General features: G+C 41.1%; 1 protein-coding gene and 1 long non-coding RNA gene across 9 annotated transcripts in view; one reads left to right on the forward strand and one right to left on the reverse strand.

Annotated features, from left to right (window-relative positions):
- Window positions 1-12,371, forward strand: part of LOC141013825 (uncharacterized) — a 54,005-nt gene that overhangs the window by 26,236 nt on the left and 15,398 nt on the right. For 2 of the 6 annotated variants that reach the window (XR_012180451.1, XR_012180452.1), the window contains exon 4: window positions 10,453-10,547. The exons of 2 other annotated variants lie outside the window; for them this stretch is intronic. This is a non-coding gene — a long non-coding RNA (uncharacterized lncRNA). Of the gene's footprint in view, window positions 1-10,277; window positions 10,309-10,452; window positions 10,548-12,371 lie in introns of all 6 variants that reach the window. 2 more of the 6 variants (XR_012180453.1, XR_012180455.1) reach the window with 2 other exon arrangements.
- LOC141013822 (teneurin-3) overlaps window positions 1-12,371 on the reverse strand; it is a 218,128-nt gene that overhangs the window by 21,306 nt on the left and 184,451 nt on the right. For all 3 annotated transcript variants that reach the window (XM_073487698.1, XM_073487696.1, XM_073487697.1), the window contains 2 exons: window positions 11,778-11,921; window positions 923-1,172 (listed from right to left, as the gene is read on the reverse strand). In XM_073487698.1, the coding sequence (XP_073343799.1) occupies window positions 923-1,172; window positions 11,778-11,921 (394 nt within the window). The remainder of the gene's footprint in view (window positions 1-922; window positions 1,173-11,777; window positions 11,922-12,371) is intronic.

Raw genomic sequence — 12,371 nt, forward strand, 5'->3', positions numbered from 1 at the left:
AATATTTTCTGGTCTCTTCACTCCTCCATTACAGTAAACTGAATATCTTTGGGTTGTGCACAAAAACAACTTTTTTGGACTTCATGTTGGGCTTTGGAAAACATTTTATAGATCAAAAAAACTTCCAATTAATCAAGAAAATAATTAACAGATTAATCGCCAGTTTAAATAATTATTTGCAGCCCTAATTGGCAGGTTTATGAGATGGAGAGCAATGTTTTAAATCACTCAACCCTCGTAATCTTAATACTAAGTAACAAGCCACGTAATGCACAACAAGTGTGCTGACCTGTGTCCTTTCAAGGCAGTTTTCATATGTTTGCCATGTATGTGTCTCATGAAAGATGATGGCCCAATGTACATTTAATCAACATCTGCCACTATGAAATAAGCCAACTGGCCGAATCAGAGTCATTGCTGGGAGAAGCCAACTTGGCATGAGGGCGTAAATCATCCCAATTACACGGCGAAGACAGGATGTCTTTCCTAATTATGGAGATGGATAGGGAAAAGATTTCAAATTTCTATGGGTAGTGGAAAGACGTGTGTGACTGCAAGTCTGTCCACCATGCCATTTCAGTCTCCCTCACCACATGGAGGACTAAATGTGGGAATGTTAGGTGGGGTCCAAAATCTTAAACTGGACGTATTTTTTTTTAGGGGTCATCTACAGTTTGTTGTGTGTTTTTATTTGTTCTTGTACTTTTAAGTTGGAAAAACATCCATATAATACATTTAAAGCACAAAACACTATAATGAAATATCTTTATCTTTGATACAAATGTAAAGGTTAACACTTTCCTACCATTTGGCGAAGTGACAGAGATAAAGAGTCAACAGGTTGTACAATAAATCCTGTTTTCTTTCTTTAAATCAGCAAACTAGTTGTTACATACTCATATAAGAGAGGCCTCGATCTTACCTGAGCTCCATGATACTTGTGACATTCCCAGATGGGTAGATACGTCGGATGTAGTTGAAATCTCCGACGTACAGACTTCCGTCGATGCCCCACGCCAGAGCCACCGGCGCCAACAGCTTGTTGCCTTGGGCCTGCCCGTTACAGCTGGGGCACGAGATGCTTCTGCGCCGCCCGTTACCCATGACGGTAGAGATCACAGGAGGCTGGAGAGAGATGAACTGGTTCTCCCCGCTGCCTTTGTATAGAATGCCTAGGAAACAAAGCAGCAGTTATTTGCGAGTGTGAAAACATAATTAGAGTTTGTCACTAATAGCAAATACCGGTCTCATTATCCAGCAAGGACGTCGTCATACATCTCTTTTATAAGAGAGGCACAGAAAAGGAAAATGCATTCATTCAATTTACAAAAACAATGTTTAACATTGTGAAGAAACACAAACAGATTTCATGTGTACAAAAAGGAAAAGCAAAGGTCTCAGAGTATAAACAGTATATGAGTTGAGATGAGAAATTTCACAAGACTCACATTTCTGCGTTCTAAGTTTAGTTTGGATCCAAACTAACATGTAAAAGTCTCACAACACCACGACTGACTGAGGCAGCGGTAGACGAGCGTCTCCTGTCTTCTGCAAGGTAAAATAGCTGTTTTTCTTAAAGGAGTCTGGTGGCTTTGAAGAGAGCAGCTTTAGGTCCCCACCATTAAAGGCTGTCTGACAGCAAGGTTAAGTGGTGAAGATATTCTAAATATAGCCCACATCTCAACTGATCATTTATTTTTCTTAGGTGGATAAAATACATTCTGCTGCTGCTTCCTTGTCTGCAGCAGGGCATTGCTCAGCTGCTGTCCTGGTCTATTTCTCCAAACTGGAGGTGTGCCAACCACCATCTACTGTCGGTAATACACTGACTTTGCAGTGCCTCGTACAACCTCGCCTCAAAAAGTCCAAATTAAACCTTTTAATACAGAGTTGGAGCTAAGCGGTGATTAGCTTAGCTTGGTATCCACCTGAAGGGAGGGGAAACACCTCGCCTGACTAAAGTTCAAAATTAAGCTTATCTAATTAAAGTTTTGTTTCACTTGTTTAATTTTTGTGCAAACAATCAAAAAATGACAAGTTGTGGTTTTAGGTACTGTTTCTCCCCCTTTTCCTCCAGTCTTTTTGCTAAGCTAGGCTAACCATCTCCTGGTTATATATATTTATTATATATATATATATATTTATATATATATATATATATATATATATATATATATATATATATAAAAATCTGAATCTGAATTTAAACTTGTGATTTCTGACATTTTATAGATCAATAAAATTGGTGTATAAAGCTTAATAGCCAGAATATATTGAGGCATTTATCTCACTTTAGTTCTCAACACCCATAAAGTGTGCTGTAGCTGTCTGAAGTTATTGCAGTCCAAGTGTCATTTCACAAACTTGAAAATGGAGGTGAAAGCAAGGTGATTACCTTCCTTTGGATCTACGAACACTAACCAGGCACCTTTTATCACAACTGCCAAATGGATCCTCGTCCATCAGCAGGTCGATTATAGTTCAGAGGTGTGGAAGGTTGCCGTCAGGACACACCAGTAATATATTTTGAATAAAAGTTAGGAAATGAATTGAATTAGTTTTGTTTGTTATTGTGAGCGGAGGTAAGATAATGATCTGATTTAAATGCAGTAGTAGCAGAGCCAGCACGCAGGCAACAAGCTGACCATCAATCCAGCCGAAATACCCTAATACTTTAGTCCTTTGTATTGTTATTATAGAGCCGCTCAGGGGATCCTGGAAACTTTTTCTCAAAGCTCAAATAAATTTTATGTAAAATAACATCCTTTCAACTTGACAGAGAGCCGCATCTCCCCAAGTCACACAGAGGTGGTAAACATACGTACATCACAGTGTACCTCCAATAATGGTGCATACATTTTCAGGGAGGACTCGCCAAATTTTGGTGAGTCACTACAGATTAATAATTTAACAAGAAGCAGATATAACTGGCTTTTTAGGGGAGGGGGTGGTACTGATATAGTGGGACTCTCTTCAAAGGGGAAAAAGACACATCAAAGGGAAGAAGTGCATGCTGGAAGCCCTTAATTATTCACATCAAGCAACTTGTTTGAATTCACACTGCCTCTGTCCTAATTAGTGAATCTATGGCGCTGCTGAATGGCCACATAATGTCGTTCTCTCACAGCGTTATCCCGTAAGCTATCGTAACCCTCGATGTATGTGAAATCGAGCGTGCCGCCATGCTGCTTGTCCCTTCTCTGATTAGTTCCTTTCATTGATTTAATTGATTGAAGGGCAAATTCAAATGAAGGCACGGTCCGGCGAGACTCGTGACAGGACGATCTGACCAATCCGTCTTTTGTATCCGAGAGCATTACACATGAGCCTCTAACAAAGACAAATAGGTCCGGGGGACGGCTTTATGCGTGACGCCATCAAACGCGCGACCTTGGGACTCTAATTGAACTGTGATCCATGCGTCTGCTCACTGAATGAAACACATGGCGTGATGAGAGCTCTCGCTGAGCCGGAAGGTTGACGCTGCACCCAGGAACATAGCTACAAATAACAAATAAGCTTTGTAATCTGCCTAGAATTTCAATGTCTGTTTGTGTAATAGCTCCTTAACATTCTCCGGAGTGACAGAGACGCTTGTAATATCCAGGAGCCTAATGCAGTGTGCAGGACATGGATCAGCTGCAGCGGTACAGCAGTCTAACAGTTTGGCTGACGTTCAGCTTTCAAAAAAAAAAAAAAAGGAAAACACATTTAATGCTGAGGTCATTTTGGCACAGCGCTGCGGTCCGCTCTATTTACACTTCCATCATAGTTTACTGTACACACACGTCTTACCATAGGCTATTAGACAGCGTAATGGAAGGGATTAAGTACAATAATTAATCATCAGCTGCCCCCCCATGATCACGGCACACTCGGTATGGACACTATACTTTTTCACTTTCATTTTCTCACACACACAAGTTCAACTGGTTCGACTTTAAAGTGAGTGGGCAGATTAAGGTTCAGCTTTCTTCCCTCAAGGACACTTGGTCATGACACATTACTGCTGATGATTGTTGCAAGGATCAAGCTTGTGACGTCTCAGCTGGAGAGCTGCACTGATGGGAATTTGGCTTCCGACTATCCAGGGCCCCGGGCTGAACAGGAGGGACTCCTACAGAGTGTGGACTAAAATGACTTTGGAGACACTCAACATATCATATTTTCTACTTTTACCCTGTCTGAGTCAAAGCCGAGGACATTTATGAAACTGTAAGCAACACTTTCTCGCAAATAAGATACAGCTAACCTTATGTGAGACAAGCAGAAGTGAAATTTATACAATTTGGCCAAGTTTTGTTTTCCTCACAGTTTGAAACGAGCAGCGCTCCCTCGACAGATTTTGCAGAGGAGATTTCAAGTCAAAATAAAAATACAGCAGCTGAGTGGATCAACCATTAGGGACGTGTCTGCTCATTGATTAGCAAACGAATGTGTGGAGGCGTGCTTGAGTTTTTCGGTAGACGTTGGTGAAGGGGGGGGGGGGATCCCTGTTTTTTGCTTGGCCTAGGGGGAAAAAGGCTTTTTCAGAAAGTCTGAGAATCTGTTGTCTCTTTTGCTCCGAGATCACTCCGATGCTGCTCCATCTAGCAAGCCCGTAATGTAATGTAACTGCATGTCACGCAGCTTTTAGCACATTATTAAACACTCAGACACAGTTAGACTCTGGCAGTAACACGGAATTTGCCAAGGGGATATTGAAAACCATCCAAAAAATGATAGTAATTGTGAGTGTAGAGATGTGGATCAAACATGAAGGCCATTTTCTATCCCGGAAAATAAAGCAGAAAAAGAAAAGAAAAGTGAGTCATTACAGAAATATTTGAGCGAGGAGAGAAAATTGCTGTTGTTCTGCTTTATTCACACGCGCTGCCTACCTTCCGGTGTGTAGAACTGATAATTCACCTTTAAACATCGCCCAAATCTGCAAGGCCACCTTTCCACCTCCTCGCATATTCACTAATTGATGACCGTTATTTCAATTGATTCCTTAGAATTACTCCAGAAGGTAATCATTTGTTTGATAAAGGCTAATTTGAGACATGTACAGTAGTAGGAAAAAAAAGACTTCATTGCCAACATCACAGCGTCCATGATGATTAATGGTACAAACGCAAGGCCGAGCCTCCATACCTGATAAAAAAAACTCGAGCGCCCTGAGCAATGTCACCTTGGTGACACAGAGAGAGTACAGAGATTGGTGAGGGAGGAGCGGGAGAGTGTCTTAATTGCACCCTGTCCTTCTTTGTTCTCCTCTGCACTGTGTCATTCTCTAAGATACCACACAGGCTCCCACTGATTCACTGTGATAGAGGCTAAAAGTGGGCAGGAAACCTCTCAGTGCTTCAGAATGTACCATGTGCGTGAGCTGTTCTGTAAGTACACTCTGAGATTCTGAACTCTGGCTGTGTCCAATAAGAATCAGCTATGTTACACTAGATAGAGACGCACTTTAGATTTAGGGGACGACATATCCCCACTTGTAATGAAGAAAGGAGTGGCAGGAGGACACAACTAAAGCACAGACACCAGCAATTTGCCTTATCTAGCTTGACAGGCTCTGGAGTGGAGGCTGAGAGAGAGATACTGCCTTTGCTTGGGTCCTTTGCCACAAACGATGAGAGAAAAAGTCCTCAGATGTTGGAAGTGGTGCAAAAAAAATGAAGCGGGAGTCACAACGCGGAGCGATAGCAAATTTCTGGAGCTGAACTGCTGTGCAGCTGCAGGAGGACCACCGCTCGCTAACATGTTGGGTGAGGACATTAGTCAAGGTTTACAGCATTAAAGAATCAATACTGCAGCAGCAATGAAGGCAAACAGTGATATTTGGATTCATCTTCATGCCGACCGAGGATATCGAACTGCATTCCCTGCCCAAAAACCCACGTGGGCCATAAATCTCAAATGTCAAAAAGTGGCTGAATGCAAGGCTGAATAATTCAGTTTGGATTGAGAAAATGCAAGAGGATAAAACAATTCGCCTCGACGCAAACGGCTGTGGTAGAAATGTGTGTGTCAGCAGTGGTGGCAGACAGAACATTTACTCTGCTGTACTTAAGGACAATTTTGAGGTATTTCCATTTTTTGCTACTTTATACTTCTACTCCACTTTGGCTCAGAGGCTAATATTGTACTTTTTACTTCACTACATTTCATTCATAGTTCATATTTTTAACCAAAAATACTATAGATTAACATGAAACATTATTTATTCCTGATGGGAAATTCACAAGATACCCAGCAGATAAACTACATGAAGTTAAACCATCTTTACAAAATAGATGAACACATTAATGCCTTGATAGTAACGGTCCGATAAAACAATACACATTATTCTGAAATATGCCGTTCTGCACGATGCGTACTTAATCTTTTCTTACTTTAAGTATATTTTGATACTAATTCTTCTACTCAAGTACAAGATCTGAGTACTTCTTCCACTCTGTGCGTGAGGGATAGGATTACAGATATGGTTATGATACTTATGTTATGAACTGAGCTATAAACTAGCATACCGACATCGCTAACAAAAACATTTCACAGTCTTAAAGGGCTCACTGTCTTCGGGCTGAGCTAATAGGATTGAGGCTTGAAACCCTTTTGGCAAATTGATAAAGCTGCTGTCAGACCAGGGTAAATGAAACAGAACAACAGAAGTTTGATAAACTATTTTTGAATCTTCCAAATTTTGTCAGACTTCGCAATTTATTTTCGGGGCGGTGTTGTAATACGACAAGTGAAAAGTGTGAAGAAGCCTTGGGGAGGCTGCAGCATTTACTGCATCTGAAAAAACTCGACACCATCTGCTTGTTGTTTTATTTCTGTCATCACTGCTTCCATGTACAAGTACAACCGTGCACAGGATGATTCTTCATGCACAGTAACATCCAATTTTCTGATAAATCCGAGCACGTACCAGAGCTCAGCCTAATAAAGGATGCAGCATACATTAGCATATCACACGTGCTGCACCTATCTGTTGATCACAAGCGCATCTCACGACGAGTACAACTCCAACTGTGATGCTGCCACAGTGAAGGCTTTGGAAATGGGTGTGCTATACTTTGAGACAGGTGGGATGAAACGCACCACACCAGCAGCAGTCAAGCTAGAGGCACATTGCAGTGTTCTCTTGCACACTTCACAAACTTCACGTTCTAGATGGCTTGACAGATTGGGTACGGCAATGGGCCCCAGTGTCTGTTCTTTTAATGTTCAACAAAGTAGCATCAAGGTTTGAACAAAGTAAAGGAAGACTCAGTTTCATAAACTGGTTCCATGACATGTTTTCCGCAACCGCATCCGACAAAAGACAGTTTGTGCAATCACTGAGATGTAAGGAGACTGTTATACATGTAGAGTACATGTATGGCATGGAAGCACACTGAATGTTGTGGGATGAATAGCGTTGCCCATGCCAATTGTAGGTGTGCATGTAAGATCCTACAAAAGACTATTTTCAAAAAAAGGAGTTACACAAGCTTTCCTCCTTAAAAACAGACCTCCTCTGGCTGCCAGAATATCTTGTAACAGAAATAACCTCTAAGGGTTTTTGCTTTAAAGCTCGATGGACCGGGCCAAAGAGACAGAGGCTAAAGTCAGATTTATACTTTGGTGTCAGGCGGTTGCAGAGGACATGTAAGGAGGCTGAGCCAGAGCTCATGTAAACCTCCTCATAAATGTTACTACACATCCGGGCTGTGGAGATACCACATAGAGACCGCAAGAATCGTGATTGGTCAGCCAGGGATGCTCACATTTTCTCCCATGTGTTTATGATGCCATTAGATTTTAAGAGGATATACAGCTCTTTAAATTCAATATCAGCACCGTGAATACATTTAAAAGCAACAGTCTGTTTTCACGCACAATTAGCTGTACAAACACTTTAATGGTGTGCTGTTAAACCATGTGGACCTCATTAACCTCCTGAACCTCACCGGACCTTCTGGTGGTGCCTTTTAAACTACTAAGTATTTATTCACACAGTGTAGTGCTAAAGACTCGGCAGGGGACGGTATGAAAATTTCATGTCATGATTATCCTTGAGATTCACAATATTATCCCAATAATCATGAAAAAATATTCTGAAAACTTTCAAATGAAAACTAAAATTGCACTAAAACGTACTGGAATCACTGTTATCATACATGCTGTTAGGAAACAAAAGGATCACAGGAAGGACACACATCTTTTTATTTTAGAAAAGATAAATAAATGGTGGTGACCTCATCTCCCTGACGTTACACACATCAGATTTAACTCGTTTGTGTGGAGGATACAATGTGTGAGCGATGCCTTCAGCCATTCTTTTGACAATGGGTTAGGCAATACAAATAATAAATCAGGAAACCGATAAAGGACTGTGCGTCAGTGAGCTAGACAGCTTTCTCAAGTCTTTCATACGAGGATATTCAGGATTATCTCGATTAACATTTATCCTGATAATGAAAATTTGTGTTTTTTTATTGTGATCTGGATAAAATCTTTCATCGTCCCATCCCTAATAAAGACATCACATGTTATAATGACAGGAACTCTGAGCGTCGCGCTTGAAGGAAAATAAATGCAGTTTAAGATTCCCTCTCATCATGTATGAGGACATACAAAACTGCTCTGATGTGTGTCCAACATGGTTTCTCTATCACAAAAAATTCCAGAATATATGAAATGCAAATAGTTTTCATTTCAGAAGTTTAACTGCTGGACACATCTGGAGGCTGCAAGTGTCCACAGCACACTTGTGTATCCTGATGTTGGACCAGGATGTGTGTGATGTCACAAATGTCGTAGGCCCGCCTCGTGAAAATCTGTTTTTCAGTAAACACAGAGAAACTTTCAACTTTCAGCAATGGATGTGAAAACAACTTTGTAGTGTCAAACTCTGCACACACATCATTCTGCACTGAAGCTCAAACATTCAACTGCAGGAACACAAATAAAAAACAATTTAGAGTGGAGGGGGACGTATGAAAGTGATTTATCCATCTAGTGTGCAGAATCCAAATGCATGAGTGACAAAGTCATAGCTGGCAACTTCAGAGCGACGCACTCTTAAGTGATAAACGCTGCAGGTGGCCAACAGGTTGCCTGATAAAAAGCTCACTTAAAGCTATATTTGTACATTTCGCTACTTTCTGAGGAACTGACCTCATGTCAGCTTTATTTCTGCACGGCAACAGGGAGCAAATAAAAAAAGGGCGATACTCCTACCTGTTAGGTGAATGGCACAACCTCTGAGTGAGTGAGTGTAGGCGTACCACACAACTCTGAAGAGAGGAAGCTAGTGCAAAGGCGTACTGAGTAATGCTAGATGTTGTGTAGGGATGTTAATGCCAGGTCATATTGCTTGCTCCTGAGGAACATAAAGGAACATTTCATCTTAAAATGAGATTCTGCACCACAAGAAGGGAAAGTTGATAAATTTGCACTTTCTTGATTGATCGCTACATTTAAATGAAACGTAATGTTTAAACGTTTATCTTCCTCTGAGGCATGAAATATGTTTTATCATTTCTTTCAGCACAATGACCTCTAAAAACTCATTTTTAACCTGATGATGAGATGGGATAGGGAAAGATTTTAACAAGACGCTATTTCAGGACATCTCAGTCTGCATGCAAACACACCACACTGAACTCAACGCCAAACCGACACACATACTCCAAACATACCTGCCCGAACCTCTTATATGACTGTATAGAGACAAAGTACAGAACAACTTGTCCACATCGAGAAATAATATCAGCTGGAACATTTGTACTGCTTCATGTTTTCTCTCCCCGAGTAATGGAAATAAAGTTGAATCAAAAGGAAAATCAATCAAAACCATGCCCGGCTCCTCTGCAGTGATGCTATCACTGTCGGAAACATCAAACAAAGTCCCCACACTGTGCGGCTCAAAAGACACCATAATCTGGCTAGAACCAGGAAAACCATTACCTCAGGTATAATTACCACTTTCTCAGATGCATTTGTTGTTCACGCAGGCTGTAACATTTCCTGTTAGGTGCCAGTGGAACAGAAGAAATCCTACAGAGTGGAAACCGTCTGTAGTGCAGATGATTATTAGAACCATTTCCTCTCCTTTTTCTTTATATTCATAGTCCTGCTCTCCAAGTCCAGTTGGCAGTTGGAGAGCAGGACTATGAAACAATATGACTGGGCTCAAAATGAAAAGCTCCCCCTCTTATGAATGAGTGAACCTCCCTCAAAAAAAAAAAAGTACTGTAATGCCACTTTTGTGATTTAAATAGCCCTTTGATTTATTACAGGACAGAAACCACCAAACACCAGAGCTGTTGTGTAAGTTAATATTTCACATCATGCTCACATAAGAGCGATTAACACATGTAAACTGCTACAAGCTGTCGTATAAAGGCCCTTTAAGATGACACTTGAATTAATTAAAAATCATAATTAAGATATTCTGTTATTCTTTGTCATTAGAAGCCACCGAACACAGACATGAAGCAAAAAGCTCCTTTTGGCCCTCTGAAGCTAGCAATGCTAAAGCTGCTACACCAACAATTAACAAGCTACACGTAAGTAAACCCTCCAGCGATATTGTACATTGCATTTTTTAGTAATTTCTGCCTTGATGACTTTATTTTTCTCATCATGATTTCAACTAGCATGCAGCATCAGCCTCAGGTAGCCAGAGGGAAGAAGAAGGATCACTGCGAGGCAAAGTATCGTGGGAGTAAAGGGGGGGCGGTTATTGGAATAACTGTAGTTTAAAGTTTTTTTTTCTTCAGTTTTCATGTATAAAAAGACCCAAAATGAACACTGTGAGGTCAGAACTTGATTACTATAAGTGAATTATTTAAGAGGCAATTATATAGTAATGATTCTGTTCCAAGAATTTGGTCCATATGAGCAGTTAATCACTGTGGCCATGATCAAACTTGCATTTAAAATGAGCGCAGGCACACATTAAATGCCCTCTAAAACAAAATAAACATTACAGAAAATCTCCCCAAACAACGAAAGGCTAAATATCCACTCACACACTCCAATCTGACAGTAAGAGACTAAGGACTCAGCTGAAGGCCACGACTGTAACCTCAACCATTTTCAAGATGAAAGGGCCACAAATTATGTTGGACAACTGGAACAACGATTGTGAGCCGGAGTGGGTTTAATGTCAAAACAGCGGCCTGGCAAACTGACAATGCACACTACCCCGAGGCTCACTTCTGATGATTGCAGTCACATTACTGCCTGCACACTTGTAACATTCTCCAGATACTGTAACCCACCAATGACTCAGTCCTCTATGTGTATTTTTGATAAGTTTCATTATGTTTCACTCTCTCATGTCTCTGCAACAGCACGACAAAGACAAACTCACGTCCATTTATTGTACTTGGCGATTAAAGCGATTCTGATTGATGACGGAGCAAGAAATTAATTTAGTTTATTGAATTAATGCGAGAATTAAACATGACGCCTGTTCATCAAAAGCGCGAGCCTTCATGAGCGCCAAAAGGCCGTCTTCTTCCTAAAATAGCTGAGTAGTGTGGAATTGTAGCGAGCCCTGCACCCTGGTGACTTAGTCACTGATTTATTCAGTCATTACTGTGAATGATCGGCCCTTCAAAACTCTCCTCTATTATCTGCAGATGGGATGACGAACCATATTTCATTTTCATTCAAGTATTTATTGCGGTGATTCAGGGTAAAGACCACCTGCCTGTAACCCTAAGAGGCTACCTATTTCTGCCCCCCATGCACACACATACACATACACTGAATATATGAGCGTTTCTTACCTCTCTGAATGTCCAATATGTGGTGTTTGTCTAACATCCACCCTCCCATGTTGGAGGCATCCAGCTCATAGCCTTGCAACACCGCCGTCCTCTTCTCCCAGAGCACCACATCAAGGCAGGACTCGTATTCGTATCCCACTGACACTGAAAGTAATGATGGCAGATACCTATGGTGAGCAAGGTTGCAACCTCCTTACCTGACACTTATGGCAGCAATGAGGCCTGTAGCCTATAAGACATTCAGCACACGTTGTGGCTGTTTTCTATATTTGCTGGGGCTGCTTTCTCTTTGACTATGTGATTTTCTCCAGCTGGGATGATTTTAGAAGACCCGTGGGGTATCTGGGTCTCACCTGCACAGTTTGTATTTTATGTTTCCTCCTCTCATTTGTCTGCTTTATCTTGTGTAAATGCAAATAAAGCACGACACGAGATAGCTTGTAAAGTGGCATGAATTACTTAAACAATAAAGGCTCAGATGGAGCACATTATAGTCAATATCATAAACGCTGTGGCATGTTTGCAGCCATAATCCAAGAGTGAGTCCTGTTGACTGTCAGGGCTGTGAGGCTTTTATTTCTCTGAAAAGCTGGA

Source organism: Pagrus major, chromosome 18, assembly GCF_040436345.1.
Source record: "Pagrus major chromosome 18, Pma_NU_1.0".
Classification (NCBI taxonomy): Eukaryota; Metazoa; Chordata; class Actinopteri; order Spariformes; family Sparidae; genus Pagrus; species Pagrus major.